Source organism: Eschscholzia californica, unplaced genomic scaffold, assembly GCF_041429995.1.
Source record: "Eschscholzia californica isolate CP2 unplaced genomic scaffold, dmEscCali1.0.p SCAF_3, whole genome shotgun sequence".
Taxonomy (NCBI): domain Eukaryota; kingdom Viridiplantae; phylum Streptophyta; class Magnoliopsida; order Ranunculales; family Papaveraceae; genus Eschscholzia; species Eschscholzia californica.
The window spans coordinates 43464282-43481339 of NW_028238420.1; the positions used below are offsets into that span (position 1 = coordinate 43464282).

General features: G+C 39.5%; 1 protein-coding gene and 1 long non-coding RNA gene across 2 annotated transcripts; both read left to right on the plus strand.

Moving 5' to 3' along the window:
* Nucleotides 1-2631: 2631 nt before the first annotated feature.
* On the plus strand, nucleotides 2632-11392 carry LOC147550589 (uncharacterized). The gene is made up of 4 exons (XM_086667093.1): nucleotides 2632-2967; nucleotides 3089-3512; nucleotides 3611-4874; nucleotides 11296-11392. The coding sequence occupies exons 1-3, from the start codon at nucleotides 2863-2865 to the stop codon at nucleotides 4777-4779; spliced, it is 1698 nt and encodes a 565-aa protein (XP_086523219.1). The 5' UTR covers nucleotides 2632-2862; the 3' UTR covers nucleotides 4780-4874; nucleotides 11296-11392.
* Nucleotides 11393-13504: 2112 nt separating this feature from the next.
* On the plus strand, nucleotides 13505-16753 carry LOC147550590 (uncharacterized). The gene is made up of 4 exons (XR_015237188.1): nucleotides 13505-14061; nucleotides 16350-16388; nucleotides 16511-16599; nucleotides 16686-16753. It is a non-coding gene; the product is annotated as an uncharacterized LOC147550590 (long non-coding RNA).
* The last annotated feature ends 305 nt before the right edge of the window (nucleotides 16754-17058 follow it).

Consider the following 17058-nt stretch of genomic DNA (forward strand, 5'->3'; position numbering starts at 1 on the left):
ATGACATATCTAGGTTTGCTATGTTTCGTATAGCTAATTGTGGGAAATTATGACATATCTATGTCTAATGGGCTCTAAAGTTTATTTTCGTAAAATTCAGACTAAATGCACATTATGTTTCTTACTTAATGATTTCCAAAATCGATTCAAGGAAAAACTCCATTTGGGCCCTCCGATGGCCCGGGTCAATGTCGGAAAAATATGTTTGGAACCGGGAGAAAAAGGTTTGAAAAACTCCCATTCGGGTCAAGGTCCAAAAGCCCTCGAGTCAAACCTCGAAAAGACCTAAGTCAACCATGGTCATAGTCCCTTGACTGGTCTCGGGTCAACCCTAGACATGTCTCGGATCAACCTAGTTATAGGCTGGACTTAGGGACAACACGTTCCTATCGTGCTCTATACTTTGGTCAGACGCGTCCTAGCCTAGCTAGACGTGTCATGGCCGAGTCAGATGCGTCAGAGACACTTCTGACCTAGGACAGACCATACGCATCTCGGGCGGGATGCCTAGGATGAATCCTGGATGTGTCCTAGACGCGTCCAGACCATCGGGTCTTTGGTGTACCGTCTCGGATGCTAAGTCCGAGAGGTATTGGAACAGTGAGACGCGTCCTAGGCGCGTCTCGGGTTGGGATGGTATAGGGTCATCTCGGATGCATGGTCCCGAGATGCCTTGGTGCATCACAGTAGCGTCCTAGACGCTTCTGTGCACAGACGGCACAGGCATCCTGCTTTGGATGCCTTTAGGACGCGTCCAGATGCGTCCTAGACGCTTCTGGTCGCTCTAGACGCGTTCTAGACGCATCTGGATGCTCTAGTCGATCCTAGGTGCGTGTGGAAGCTTCCAGTCGCATCCTAGATGCGTCTGGACTTGCGTCCAGGGTCTCGGTCCTAGACTGAAACCAACTAGTATCCCCAAGAGCGCGTCCTGGACGCGTGAGGGACGTCCGAGACACGACTGTCTCGGGCTGGGATATCCCAGACGTGTCCTGGACGATCTGGGATGTCCTAGACGCTTCTGTCTCGGAATCCTAGTCCGTGTTGGACTGGGATATCCCAGACGCGTCCTGGACGCGCTGGGATGTCTGGGACGCTTCTGTCTCGGACTCCTAGTCCGTGTTGGACTGGGATATCCCAGACGCGTCTTGGACACGCTGGGATGTCCGAGACGCTTCTATCTCGGAATCCTAGTTCGTGTTGGACTAGGATATCCTAGACGCGTTCTGGACGCGTTGGGATGCCCGAGACGCTTCTGTCTCGGACTCCTAGTCTAGTCCGGACTAGGAATCCCGGTCCTTCACGGACTGGGATTTCTAATCCGTGTCCCACCCGGTCTCGGACTACCAGTCCGAGACGTGCTGGTCTAGCCCGGACGCGTCCTGGACGTGTCCTGGCCGGTCCGGCCAGCTGGGTTTCTAAATTATTTGGAAAATCCTCTTGTTCCAACTGCTTCTTCTCTGTTTTGTCACTGTTCCAGCAGCTGTTTGGTTTTGGTTTTGATGATTTCATCATCCAAAAACTTTAGTTTTGATGATTTTTGTCAAAAACTTTAAAACCTAAAGCTAGTTTTCGAAAACCCTTTTTAACAAACTAAAGTTTTAGTGTTTTAGGTCATCGAATCATATCCAAAACCTTAATTGATCTACTCAAAACATGTTTAAATCTCCATTCAAACACAATTATCTAGTTATTCAAATTTGAATCTAATTCGTCTAGTCAAAGATAGTTCATGCGAACGGCTCGTGATGCCACTGTTGGGGTTTATGTGTATCTAATACAACTATCTAATGTTCTAAGCGGAATCTCAAACATCATATGTCTAACATTAGATTACCAAGATCGATATACGAGAACTAATCAATGAACTAGAATGAAAAGATGATTACCTCGCTTTCCCGCGAACTAAATCTCGACCAATATTCGGAAGATAAGAGCTCCAATTGTAGCTCCTATACTTGAGACACTGAGTGTATGACTTGAACTCCTTCCTTCGAGTCAGCTAGGACCTTCTTGAAGGTTGAGAGAAGAACTCCTTCTTCTTGACTAGATAATTGAGAGAAACTCTTCCGAAGGAGTCGAAAGGAGTAAAATCTTACTAATAATGGAGTTTCTCTCAATTATCTAGTCAAGAAGAAGGAGTTCTTCTCTCAACCTTCAAGAAGGTCCTAGCTGACTAGACAATTTTTGACATCAACAATTTCTATAAAATCTTTCTTGAAGTTATTAATGTAAATCATAAAAATCTTGAGTTTTTGAGAAAGTCTTTTCCAAAATTCTATAGATTTCTTTCCAAAAGCTTTAATTCTTAAAATTATTTCCATATCATGTCTTATTTATTATTATCATCAAATCATTCTGACATCATTGTCAAAAAATCTTTTAAGAAAATTGTTTCTAAACTATGGGTTAATACCTTCCAAAATAAACTATCAATTTGTATTTTTTTTATTTGTATATCAACTTTCAAAAAAAAAATTGAAAAACATTAAGAAAATAACGGGTTTACCCGACCCGGGTTCAACCCGGCCTGTCCTTATACTCGGTCCCGGGTTCAACCGAGGCGCCAAGAGAATTTGGGCTGCGCCTATAGATGCACCTTATAAAATTTCCCCAGGGGTGCACGGAGGCTTAAGGTACATGAAGCCCATTTTTTTTTTTGTTGAACTACATGAAGCCCATTTGAAGCCCTAAAAGAGAGAATGCCCAAAATCTCTGTTCCTCTCTCCTTCAAAAAAATCAATCTTTCCCATCTCGCTTTCCTTTCTCTCTCAAAAAATCGATTTTTCCCTCTCTTCTCCATCAAAACCAAAATCATCGGTGACTACAAGTAACTAAGTACTACTATTCATATCCTCTTTTTATATGGAGGGATCTAGAGGTATTATTGTGAAAGCAAAGAAGAATCTAATGAGGAGTACGCCGATGGTGTCTATTTCCAGATTGATAACCACCTACATCAACGAACAGGTACCTCTACTGATTAGTTCCCCTCATCACTCTATCTAATCTCTCAATTATTTTTTTGGTATTATTGTGAAAGCAAATTATTTTTTTAATTTGGTGTTTGATTTTTAATACTCAATAATAGGACGAGGCCGATGAGAATCATGTTGGTTTTTTTGGTATAGTCACCGATGATGATGATGATGATGATGATGATGATGATGATGATGATGACACAACTACTACTACTAGGCCTAGGGGGGTTAATATTGATGGTGAGGTAATTCCATTTCCATCACCACTAAAGGTTATTGCTTTGAGTTTCACTAAGGCCGCAAGAGCAAGGATCCATAAAGCAGGTGGAAAATGCCTAAGTTTTCGTCAGCTTCCTCTCTCCTTCCATAAAAAGTTTTTATTTACCTTCTCCAAACACCATAATTCAGTGGTCATCATCAAACCCCACACCAACAACAACATCATCAAGGGTTGTAGTAGTAGTAGTAGGAGGAGCAACCAAACCACGAGGAGGAATGTGAGAAGGAGAATTCAAGGAGGACAAAGAGGAGGAGGTACTAGCTGCTAGGGTTTATTATCCTCCTATTCTATGGCAGTACTTTATTCTTCTCCCATGATTCACTATCTTTAACTAGTTTTTCCCTCTTTACAGATTACTACTGTATCCCAACAATGACAAGAGCGTTCATGGACAACCTAAACGACGACCTCCTTTGTGAGATCCTGATGAAACTACCTGCAAAAACATTAGGTGGACTAAAAGTTATCAACAAAAGATGGTACTCCCTCATCTCTCATCCTTCCTTTGTCGTCAAACACACTAGTCTTCTTCAAACAGCAGCTCGAGGAGGTTATTCTACTTTTATTTCGCTATCATTTGAACGTCTTACGACTCTGTTATCTTTTGATTCCCCTTCTTCACCCAGTCTCTTTACTGAAACCGCCTTTACCCTAAGCTTACCACCTGATAACCTCTCTATGCCAACCATTGATCCTCAACCAACATTTTATGCTAGTGGTCGTGGCCTACTTATTGCTCGGACTGATTACCACAATTACATCTGCAACCCTTTAACCAAGAAATATAAATGTATTCCATTGCCCACCAAAACGTTATTTTTTAGTATCGGGTTAATCTTTGGTGGGTCAACTTCCTCCGACCAGTATGACCATAATCACTACACTCTGGTTTGTTTGGTCGAAGTACACAATGCTTTTAAATTCATGATTTTTATGCCAAAGGAAAGGCGTTGGAGAGACTCCAACAAGTCTTGCTGGATAAGCATTGATAGTAACTATTCGCACATGTTTTGTGTAAGATATACTATTCCTGTTTGTCATGGAAGGATCATGCATTGGTTAACTTATGAGGGATATATTGTTGCATTCAATTTGGATAAAGAAGAGAGTAGGCTTATTAAAATACCAAAGACCGCACTAACGGTTGAAGTGAACCTATGTTGGTCGGAATGTGCTTGGCTTGGAGTTTTAGAAGATGAAGTTATTCTTGTGGTGGGTACCTCTAAACATGAAATAGTAACTTGGGTACTCCATGATTATGAAAACGACAAGTGGAAAATTAAGAGAAAAGATGTGATAAATCCTGGGAGTGTTCCCTCAACTCGTATTAAACCAGTGTTCTTTGATGGTCGGAGATTTTTGTTCACCATAATCTACAAACCTAAGTCCTATTACTGTTTACTGATGGAACATGATGTCCGAACGGGTGTTACAAAACCTTTACAGTCCGAAGGTAGTAATTCATCTTTTGGAGGTTCTGTACATTGTGTTCCTATTACAAGCACTCTTATTGAGGTTTAGAGGGGCAACCGAAATTTGGTTAGGAACTTATCATGAAATTTAGGTATTTACTTTTGGTTAAAAATCAATTTTATTTTTTATTGTACTGGTGTGATGTATTTATGATGCAATCCTAGGGTTTAGAAATATAAAGATAACAATGGGAGTAAACCAGAACTTCAACAACTAGCAAATTATATTAATCCCAAAGTAAATAAGCAAACAAAAGTAGTAAAGTTAAGTTCAGGTAACAACCAATAAGTCTTAGCCCTCACAACCTCATTACCAAACAACGACTCCTAAACATAACCAACTTAGGACAAGCACTAGACAACAATACTTGGGTAAGCAACAGGTACAAAGATGTGGAAACAGCAAGGTTGAAGGGTGTGAAAGTTAGAGAACAAAAAGAGAAATTGAGAGAAAAGAAAGGTGCTCAGAGAGAAAGTAAAGAGAAGAAGAAAATAGAACTAGAGGAGAGAAAGAAATCAGATGAGAGAGAGAGAGAGAAAGAAAAGAGAGAAAAGAAGGTTAGAAAGGACAGGAACGAACCTGGGAAGAAGAAGATGAAGGAGAGGAAGAAGAAGACTTGAGAAGTAGGATTTAGGAGGCAGCTATAGCTGAATACTCTTAGTTGTCATCCCCCTTTTGTGAAGGTTGGGGTGGTATTTATAGAGTAGAAAACTTGCTGCCCAAGTCTCTAGAAAGAGGCAGCTTGCTGCCAAGTCTCTAGAAGCTTCTTCCTTGCTGTCCAAGTAGCCTCTTGCTGTCCAAGTTCTAGAGAATTCTAGCTGTTGTCCCAAGTTAAACAAAAATAATTCCTAACCATTCTAAATACCACAACTAACATAACTAACTGTTAGACACACACAAACACACACTACACACTCACACACTACATGACTTATCCTTAGGCTACATCAGTTCCCCCCATGTGGGAAGAACTCGACTCCGTCGAGAATGCTTCTGATAGTCTTTGAAACAAATCTTCACGATGTCGCCGTAACTCCTTCTCATCAATCCACGAGCACTCGGTTATTGGCCTATCTTTCCATCGAACAAGATACCTCCGTAGTATTCCTCCTCGAGTCTTGGTAGTCTTCACGTCCATAACGTCTTCAATAAGATCTGTACTCTTAGTAGCCTTGACAGAAGAAACTGCAGGTACATGTGTTGCCTCTGGCGGATCCCCATTAAACATTGATATATCTGAAATATTAAAAATTGGAGACGTTTGCACATCCTCTGGCAGGTCCAAAAGATATGCATTGTCACCTAACTTTTTGAGAATACGATATGGCCCGAACTTTTTCTTACTCAGCTTGTTATATGACCCCATAGGAAATCTTTCCCGCTTAAAATAAACCATAACCAAATCTCCAACTGAAAAAGAAGATTCCCTGCGATTTTTATCGGCTGCCTCCTTGTATTTTGAATTGGAAACTCGCAGTTTCTCAAGCACCTCTTCTTGCACACTCCTTATGTGGTCAATAATATCGTCTGCTTCAGCACTATCTTGACCATGATATGGAACTGGGGAACGATCAAGGATATGTGGAATGGGAAAACCATAAACAATTTCAAAAGGAGTCTTGCCAGTTGTTCGATTAGGAGAGTTGTTATAGGCAAATTCAGCTTGCGGTAGAGCTAAGTCCCATTGATGTGGCCTTTCACCAGCCAAGCATCTTAGCAGATTGCCAAGGCTGCGATTAACTACTTCCGTTTGCCCATCTGTTTGGGGATGATAAGCACTGCTAAATTGAAGATTTGTCCCAAGTTTACTCCACAAAGATCTCCAAAAATGACTCATGAATTTGGTGTCTCTATCTGACGTGAATGTTCTGGGAATGCCATGCAACCTAACTATTTCCCTAAAGAACAATTGAGCTATATGAGATGCATCTGATGTTTTATGACATGCAATGAAATGAGCCATCTTAGAAAATCTATCGACCACCACAAAAACAGAGTCCATCTTTCTAAGAGTCTTTGGTAAACCTAGAACAAAGTCCATACTAACATCATCCCAAGCTTTATTAGGTATTGGCAAGGGTGTATAAAGACCAGTGTTCTGTGACTGCCCTTTGAATGACTGACATGTTTGGCACCGACTCACATAACGAACCACATCCCGTCTTAACCTAGGCCAGTAGTACCTTTGCTCTACAAGCGAAATGGTCTTTGTTTGCCCGAAATGACCACCTAACCCACCACTATGCAACTCGTGAATAAGTTTTTCTCGAAGGGACCCATCAGGAATACAAAGGCGTGTACCGTAGAAAAGATAACCTTTTTGAACGGTGTATGATGCAGATGGGTCGGTACCGGACTGAGAGCACATCTCCAAAATTGGCCCAAAATATGGGTCACTCGCATATTGTTCCTTCAGAGTGTCAAAGGAGACAATTGTTGGTTTTAAAGTCACGAGGATGGTCGACCGTCTACTTAAAGCATCGGCTACTCTATTGACTACTCCAGCCTTATGTCGTAAATGGAACGTGTACTCCTGGAGGAAGGAAGACCACTTAGCATGCCTTTTGTTTAGATTCCTTTGGGAATTTAAATACTTCAACGCCTCGTGGTCAGAGTTCAAAACAAACTCCCTATGGATGAGGTAATGTCTCCAGTGCTTCAAAGCTTGGACAATGGCATAAAATTCTAGGTCGTAGGTGGAGTACCTAGATCTTGCCTCGTTCAATTTCTCGCTGAAAAACGCGACTGGACGACCTTCTTGGCTAAGAACAGCTCCAACCCCTATATGGGATGCATCACAGTCAATCTCAAAGATCTTTTCAAAATCCGGGAGTGCTAAAACTGGGGCACTGGTCATCTTATCCTTAACAAGTTCAAAACTTTTCTCTGCTTCCGAGGTCCACGTAAATGTACCCTTTTTCAGACAATTAGTTATGGGAGCTATCAAGGTGCTAAAGTTGCGGATGAAACGCCTATAAAAAGAAGCTAACCCATGAAAACTACGCACCTCGCTGATTGTCTTAGGGCTAGGCCAAGTCTTAATGGCCCCAACTTTTACAGGGTCAACTTTAATGCCATCTGAAGATATAATATATCCAAGGAATATCAAACTATCGGTGAGAAATGTGCATTTCTTTAGGTTGACGTAAAGCTTACTATCTCTAAGAGCCTCTAACACCTGCCTTAAATGTGCCAAATGATCATTAGGGTTGGTGCTATAGATGAGGATGTCATCGAAGTATACGACGACAAATTTCCCAATTAGTGGCCTAAGGACTTGGTTCATTACGCGCATAAATGTGCTAGGCGCATTAGACAACCCAAAAGGCATTACAAGCCATTCATAAAGTCCTTCTCTAGTTTTAAATGCTGTCTTCCACTCATCTCCTGGGCGTACCCTAATTTGATGGTATCCACTCCTTAAATCTATCTTGGAGAACACGATCGCACCACTCAACATATCAAGCATGTCGTCAAGTCTAGGGATAGGGAATCTATACTTAATGGTGATCTTGTTGATGGCACGACTATCAATGCACATTCTCCAAGTTCCGTCCTTCTTTGGGGTGAGAAGGGCTGGAACGGCACACGGGCTCATGCTCTCCCTAATGAGTCCTTTCTTAAGTAACTCTGTTACCTGTCTATGCAATTCTTCATGCTCAAAGGGACTCATGCGATAATGTGGCAAGTGTGGTAAGCTCGCACCTGGAACCAAATCTATGCAGTGTTGGATATCTCGCATAGGTGGAAGTACATCTGGGAGTTCTTCCTGTATAAGGTCTTGAAATTCCTTGAGTAACGATTGAACTTCTTTCGGCACAACTGATGCTTCTTTGACTTCTTTACTTACCAAAAGGCAAACAACATTAGTCTCCTTCATCTCAGTCTGAAATTGAGTGGAGTTAAGAATCATGAGTTTATTTGGTTGACCATTGGGAGGAGGAGGAGCATTCTTCCTTGGTATTCGGGCATCCTTTTGAGGGCACAAAGTTACTTCGACACCATCTTTCTTAAAAGTGTAAGTGTTTCTTTCTCCGTCGTGGTGCGTCTTTCTATCATATTGCCAAGGACGACCTAATAAAATATGGCAAACCTCCAAGGGGACTACGTCACACCAAACCTCATCCTTATAGCTCTTCCCTATAGAGAATTTCACCAAGCAACGCTCCTTGATGGGAACCTCGTTTCCTTCCTTGAACCATCCTACACTATAAGGTTTAGTCAAAGGCTCCGTCTTCAACTTCAACTTGTCGACCATTTCTTGGGAGACAAAATTCTCCGTGCTCCCACCATCAACGATGATTGAACATAATTTGCCTCCTGCAGTGCAAGTAGTGCGAAAGAGACTACGCCTCAACCATCTATCACTCTTTTGGATCTTAGGAGTAAGCATGACTCGGTGAATGACTAGGAATTGTCCATCGGTGTCTGCGTTTATCTGCTCCATGGCATCTTCGTCATCATTCGATCCTTCTTGGTCCAAACCATCCTTTTCGGAAGGGTCATTCTCCTCTTGATCAATCAAATTTGATTGTGGAACAAACTTCCTCTTAGGACAATCTGATGATCGATGTCCTGGGTCACCACATTTATAGCAGCTGAATGGTTTTGAGCCAAGAATACCCTTGTTCCTGTCATCTGCTCCCTGGTTAGTCCTTGAATTCTTCGGAGGGTTTGACATTGTGGCTTCATGTGTTCCTCGGCCTACGATCTGAGATCTTCCTAGTGAACCTGACACAGTATTACGAAAGGATGATCGCTTGAGTTGTCTCTCGACTTTTACAGCATAACGATACGCCTCATCTACTCGTGTTATGTCATGAAGCTCAACTTGATCTTGAATAGGGAGGCGCAATCCAGCAACATAACGAGCGACACTTTGATCCTCATCCTCGTTCAAATCATTGCGTGCTTGGAGCAAATAGAACTCCTCGGTATATTCATCGACCGATCGGTTGTTTTGCCGCAGGTTGTGGAACTTTCTGAAAAGTGTCTGCCGATAGTCAGACGGAAGGAACTTCTCTCGAAGTTTAGCTTTCATGCGATCCCATGATCTGATCTTTTCCTTTCCTTTTCGTATTCTCATTTCTTGCACTTGCTTCCACCAAACGAGGGCATGTCCTTTGAGTTTTAAGCTCACAAACTTAACCTTTCTTTCTTCTGGCATGTCTTTCCACTCAAAGAATTGGTCGACCCTGTCAACCCAATCAAGGAACTCTTCCGGTTGCAAACGGCCCTCAAAGTCGCTTACCTCAACTTTAATTCCCTGATCCCAATTCCTATCTGTGGTTATAGCAGGTCTATTGACTATTCTATTTACTCTACGACCCCAATTTGGAATGACTGGTTCAGAATCATCTTCATCGTCACTTTCTGGAGTGACCTCTCGGGGTATCCTATTATGGTGACGATTAGGAGGTGGTGTATTAACATTAAGGCCACGGACCAGGTTGGTTAGTTGGGCTAGTTGGTTTTGTATTTGTGTGATTGCCTCTTGTTGGCGTTGGAAGGCTTCATGCCAAGTCTCTCCTTGAGGATTCTGGTTTTGGTTGGCCATTTGATGCAAAACAGCAATGCAGAATGCCTAAACTAAATGATGACACTTTAGAAGACTCGAAATGTTATGAGAAGGGCCTTATCTAATCCTAAGACAGCTAACTATGCAATAAATTATAGTTTAAGCTTGCTGGAGTTTTATGTAACACTTGATGTGCAATGCAATATGATGATTTCAGCTAACTAAAACTACACTAAACCATGCTCTGATACCACTTGATGCAATCCTAGGGTTTAGAAATATAAAGATAACAATGGGAGTAAACCAGAACTTCAACAACTAGCAAATTATATTAATCCCAAAGTAAATAAGCAAACAAAAGTAGTAAAGTTAAGTTCAGGTAACAACCAATAAGTCTTAGCCCTCACAACCTCATTACCAAACAACGACTCCTAAACATAACCAACTTAGGACAAGCACTAGACAACAATACTTGGGTAAGCAACAGGTACAAAGATGTGGAAACAGCAAGGTTGAAGGGTGTGAAAGTTAGAGAACAAAAAGAGAAATTGAGAGAAAAGAAAGGTGCTCAGAGAGAAAGTAAAGAGAAGAAGAAAATAGAACTAGAGGAGAGAAAGAAATCAGATGAGAGAGAGAGAGAGAAAGAAAAGAGAGAAAAGAAGGTTAGAAAGGACAGGAACGAACCTGGGAAGAAGAAGATGAAGGAGAGGAAGAAGAAGACTTGAGAAGTAGGATTTAGGAGGCAGCTATAGCTGAATACTCTTAGTTGTCATCCCCCTTTTGTGAAGGTTGGGGTGGTATTTATAGAGTAGAAAACTTGCTGCCCAAGTCTCTAGAAAGAGGCAGCTTGCTGCCAAGTCTCTAGAAGCTTCTTCCTTGCTGTCCAAGTAGCCTCTTGCTGTCCAAGTTCTAGAGAATTCTAGCTGTTGTCCCAAGTTAAACAAAAATAATTCCTAACCATTCTAAATACCACAACTAACATAACTAACTGTTAGACACACACAAACACACACTACACACTCACACACTACATGACTTATCCTTAGGCTACATCAATTTATTATGAATTGCACAATACCTTTTTTTTTTTCTGGAACTGCAGTTTATTTATGGATACCTTAATTAGTGCATGGCCAAAACAAACATTATAATCAGTTTTTATTATTGTCAATTATATAAGCGCTATGAATTATCGAAGAACAAGCTGCAGGAATATGCGGAGAGAATACGTCTTTTGCAGGTTCTTTACTGTTGTGATTGAAGAAGTAATCGGTTTGAAGTCGATTGAAATCCAAACGTTCCCAAAGTTGTAGGCATGGAGGGAAAATTTGAAACAAGTAGAAGCAATAAGAGGGAAAATGAGAGGATATTAGCTCATTTCAGAAGTTTGAGGGAAATGTTTTTGAAAAACTGGTAGTATTGATTTGATTTATTCGCCTCACTTATTTCAATCTCAAAACTATATGCATCTTGAATACATACTATTCTATTTTTCTTTGTGTTGTTACTTCAGGTCTGGGTAGGGTGTTGGTACTTCTCTTTTTTGTTGAGAGTAGGGTGTTGTTACTTCAGGTCTGGGTAGGTCTACTTCCATATCGATTTCCATCCTCATTTGATGATTTAAAATGGCAAGGTCTTTAGGTCATTAGTTAGGGTTTAAGTGTGGCTACTAGGGGTGGGATTTTAACCCGGAAGCCGCCCACGACTCCGAGTCTGAAGGGTCCGTGACCGTCCGATGTCCGAATCGCTTTCGCCCGACCGAAAGAGCTTAAACGCACGGACGCGGACATAGGTCCTTTCCGGGTGTTACGACCAAGTCCGTCTGCTTATATAGTCCGACCGACCCCGTCCATATTCGTCTATAATTCTATTCGTTATACCCTCCCGCCTATATGAATAGTTTGAAGCCTTTAAATCTATACGGTTAGCTGCAACGGTTAGATTTCAAGAGTAAAAATATATAACCTTAGAAATTATTTTTCTTAATCTTGTATTCGCCACTCTACTTCTCTAGTCTTTCTCTCTACCAAAATCTTAATATATCATCAGTAACCTTAGAACCCACCTTACGCCAATCGTAATCCATGAGAAGAAGAATATAACCGATCGTAATCATGAAAAATCTCAATTATTATCTTTCTATTTTGTATTCATTTACTTTTTAGAAGTGTAAAGTGAGAGTTTAGAAAGTTGTATTAGCTACTAACCTACTTTTATTTCGAATAAAAGTTTATTTATTTGTTTATTAGTGACCGGCGCCCGACCGATCGATGCTTGGTTTGTCCAACTATCAAAACGGTCACGGACGGGCGCTTTGTTGGAGAAAAACTCAAAATGTCTGCCCGTTTTGTTGACATTGATGTCCATAAATATCCACCAAATGTCCATTAATGTCCACAAATATTCACAGATGTCCACCGATGAGACATGAAAATGTCCCACTTGATTCTCTTAACTCAGACTAGTTAGTCCATTTCGAGCAGTTACTCTGATGAATTGCTCGTTTTTCTGTTTCAGGTGTCTTTTCAGGGCTTAGTGTGAAAAAACAGATGAAACCGGGAGAAAGACAGGTCCATGGGCATTTTGGTCATTTAGAAATTGTGATAGTCTGGTTATTTAGTCAACCTTGGGGCTTGAATGACATGTAGAGTCCAAGACGAACCAAACGGCGAAAGCGAAAGTCAAATCGGAGCCCGGACGAGAAATATAGAGCAGTTCAAAGTTGGAGTCAAAATTAGTAGACCAAGGTCAACATAGAGTTCCCTGATACACGTGGCGGGCAGAGATGATACAGATCGGGCGGCTCAGATTTGTAGTGGGCAATATTCGGTATTCTAGTGGGTACTGCGGGAGGCACTCGGGATTCCTTCAGCACGTCAGTAAGCCCGTGTAAATCCAACGGTCAGAACAGCTACGGGACACATGGTTTCATCCGGAACATGTGCTGCACCTATCTTCCTATGGCCGCATAGCACAGATCTTTATATCTCACCAGCCAGCGTCAGCTCCAGCTTTTAAGCGCTGATTGGGCCCACGACAGCTCACCGATGTACATCCTTTCTCGTTCTCTCGATCATCTGTATCTTCGATGTCCATAAGATCTTCTTCTCTCTTCTCTCAAAACCAGTAGAGAGAGAAAGATGGCATCCGTTGGGGGGAAGATCTCATCTTGAATAAGTCAGAGATTTTCTCTCTCTTGACTGAAGTTGAAAGAGGGAGATATAGATAAAAAGAGGGTCTCGGTTATGAATGGAAGATAAGAAAGGAGAGATTTGGGGGAATCAGTTGGTTTTTGGTCTATAAAATAAAAAGAGAACAAAGGAGGGAGACAGACTCGGCTACATACAGAGGTTTAGAGAGAGAAGAAGCATCACGGTTTTAGAGAATAAGAAAAACAGAGAGAGCTATTCATCTTCTTCTCGCTTTTGATTATCACTGGTTTTATTATTTTAATTTTCCTTTTTCTTCTTCTTTGTGAGAGAGAAGTAGATTACAGAGAAAGAGAAAGAGATTATAGGGAGAGAAAGAAAAAAAACCGAGTTATATTGAATGAATTTTAATCTTCTTTTCCATGTTATTAATGATTCATTGCTTCTGTTAAGTAAGAAAATTGAAAAAGAGAGAAAGAGACAGAGTTTTAAGGAGTTCAGAGAGAGAAAGAGAGTTGGAGAAGATGAGAAAATAATTTTCCGAGAAGGAAAATATTTCCAGGAAGACGAAAAAATCGTTTTCCCAGTAGGGTGCGTTTGGCAGAATTCTTGGAAAAACAGAAGGAAATCACTTCCTTAAGGCTCTGTTTGGCTGCAAAATCAGTAAGAAACTCAATTTTTCTACTTTTCTCCCACATTCTATATAGTTAAACTTCCATCCTTTGTCATGAGTAGCTAAATCTTATCTATCTAGGGTTTTAGATGAAGTCCATAATGAGAATGTTATCGTTTTGATTTATATGCAAGTTAATTTTTAGATTAAATCTTCATATCTTTTAAAGTTCTTATTGATTTTAATGACAACATCCTCCGGATTCTAGAATGTTCATGTAATAGAACCCGAGTAAAACAAAGAATTTAGTTGACTAAGGCTAATACATTATCTTTAGGATTGTCACGTGGACGGATTCGAAAACCCTAGGTTCCCCTTTTCAGAATATCAACTTATTTGTTTCCTTTTGAGTTATATTTGCTATTCTTTTTATTTGAATCATATTACCAATCAAACCACTTTTGAAAATCACAATAGTTTTAAGATTAAATTGAGTTTGACTTAGTCCCTGAGGAACGAACCGGTCTTACCGAGAAATTACAACTTGACACCCGTATACTTGCGGGTGGTGACCTATTTAGGGTAACTTTCTAGGCCCATCATCCACGAAAGTCGAAAAATATGTTTTTGAAATGTTAATACAAATATATTATTCATGTGATGAAACAATAATATTAAAATAATAAATATCCACCAAATGTCCATCAATGTCCACAAATATTCACAAATGTCTACGAAAATCTGAAAAATATATTTTTCAAATGTTCATGCAAATTTATTATTTCATGTGATTAAACAATAATAATAATATTAAAATAATAAATGTCTATCAATGTCTGCAGATATTCAGAGATGTCTATGAAAGTCGAAAATATATTTTTTTATTAGTACAAATATAATATGCATTACACATTTTGTCAATGGATTCAAGATCTTTAAATGTCCTCAGGATATTTGGTCTATGGATCAAATGTCTTGAAAATGTCTATAAATACATTTTGTCTATAATAAATCATCCGAAATGTCCCCAGGACGTTTGATGTACAAACTTCAATGTCTTGAAAATGTCTATAAAGACATTTTGTCTATAATAATGTCTTGAAATGTCTACGGGACATTTTGTCTATGAATGTCTGTGAAAGTCCCAATCCACTACCCCTTAGTCAAAAATATTTGTCGTAGACTCAAATATAAATTCATTTTCATTTTAAACAAGATTAGTACGGGGATGTAAATTGTTAGCACAACTATGAATATACTGAACCCTAGCCAATCTATGACGATGTTAATTACATATTTAACAAAGTCAAATAACATCTTATGCATTCAAATAAAACTATTTTAATGATTTAAACTGTAATGGTATGGATGTTACTATTAAGTAACATGACTATAAGTAACTAATAAATGTCGACATTGTCAGCAAGATGGTTATGAAGTTCAATGGATATAAGAAACACAAAAAAATGCCATTTTAACCTCAAATTTACACAAAACAAAACGTTAAGTTATACAAAATATAAGTTGATAAAGGTATATCTATTATACAAAACAGATCCTTGTGACTAGGACACAATAATTACAAAAAATATGACTAGGACAAAAATAAGGTGACTGGACGTCCACGCAGATATCTATCTTACAATAAAACAAATCTAGCCCTCGGTTCTTCCAACTGGAGTGAAATCTATATTACATTGTACATGCATCAATTCCTTCGCTACCCGCCCTCTCCTCTTTCTCTCTCTTGTAACAGATGCATTGAACCGATTCATTTCCATCATCATCCCTCTTTTCTTTTTTTCTCTCCCAAACTTTTGCTCTCCATCTCTCGCGATCTCAAAAGGTTAGTTTTTCTCTCCCAAACTTTTCTATGTTCTCTTTCACTACACCTTTCTATCTCTCTCCCATTACACTGATTTATCTCTCTCCCATTACAATGATTTAGGGTATGCAAGAGAAGGTTTTGGTTTTAGTTTGGTTAAAATTTTAAAAACTTAGGGGTCCAAAGTTTCTAAACCAGTATTGGCTGAAATCACTCTCTCACAACTGCCGCATCAAGCTTTTTAATTTATCCTTTTTTGCTTCTAATGAAAGAGATTTAGGGATTATGTAATTATAGTTTTGATAAATAGGGTTTTATGGGTTGTTTGCATCTTTGATGTTGTAAATATGGTTTCTAAGCAATCCTTTAGTGGTTTAGAAATATCGTTTTCATAAAGTGGGTTCTATGGTTTTGTAATCAGTCCTTTATATAGGGTTCTTATGGGTTCCCTATACATAATTTAAATTATTGTTCTCTCACTTTGCTTATCTTTTTAACTACCATGTTTTTTAGGTTTGAATGTCCATTTTGATTTCGGCAAGAAGGCTAGAGGTAATCTTTTTAGCTACCATCTTTTTTTGGTTCGAATGTCCATTTTGATTTCGAAAAGCAGGCTGGAGGTGATTTTCTTGTTCTCTCACTTTCGGTAATTTTTTGGCTACCATCTTTTTTAGGTTCGAGTTAGATGGTTACAAACTACTTTCTGTATCAAAACTGATTTCTTTGGCAACATTTAGATGTTCATTTTTCGGTTGAATAGCTGGTATTTCTCATTCGCTACTGTAGATTGTTGTCAATTTTAATTTAGATTGGTGTAAGAATGTTTTGTAAATATAGTTCTGTTTTTAGGTTCAGATTTTCTATATTAAACTTTCGTACTAGCATTTGCTTTGGGCCACGTTGTTTGCTGATTTAAGGTAAACTCTAAATCTATTACCATTAGGATGTACGGGCAGCCAAATTGCTTTGAAGTGGATATACCCACAAACTTCATTCTTTTTATTTTTTGTAACCTACTTCATTCTTTTTCTTACTTCCAGTTGTATGCCACTGTTTTGGTTGGTTACTTGAAGATTTTGCATTGTGTTTATTGTTATACTCTGAGCACTTGATGAAGGTTGACAATGTTATTGGTTGGTTTTACTGTAACCTATTTCTACAATCTTCAAAGATATAACATGTATAAAAGAAGGATGAAGAAGGAACGGGAATTAAAAAACAT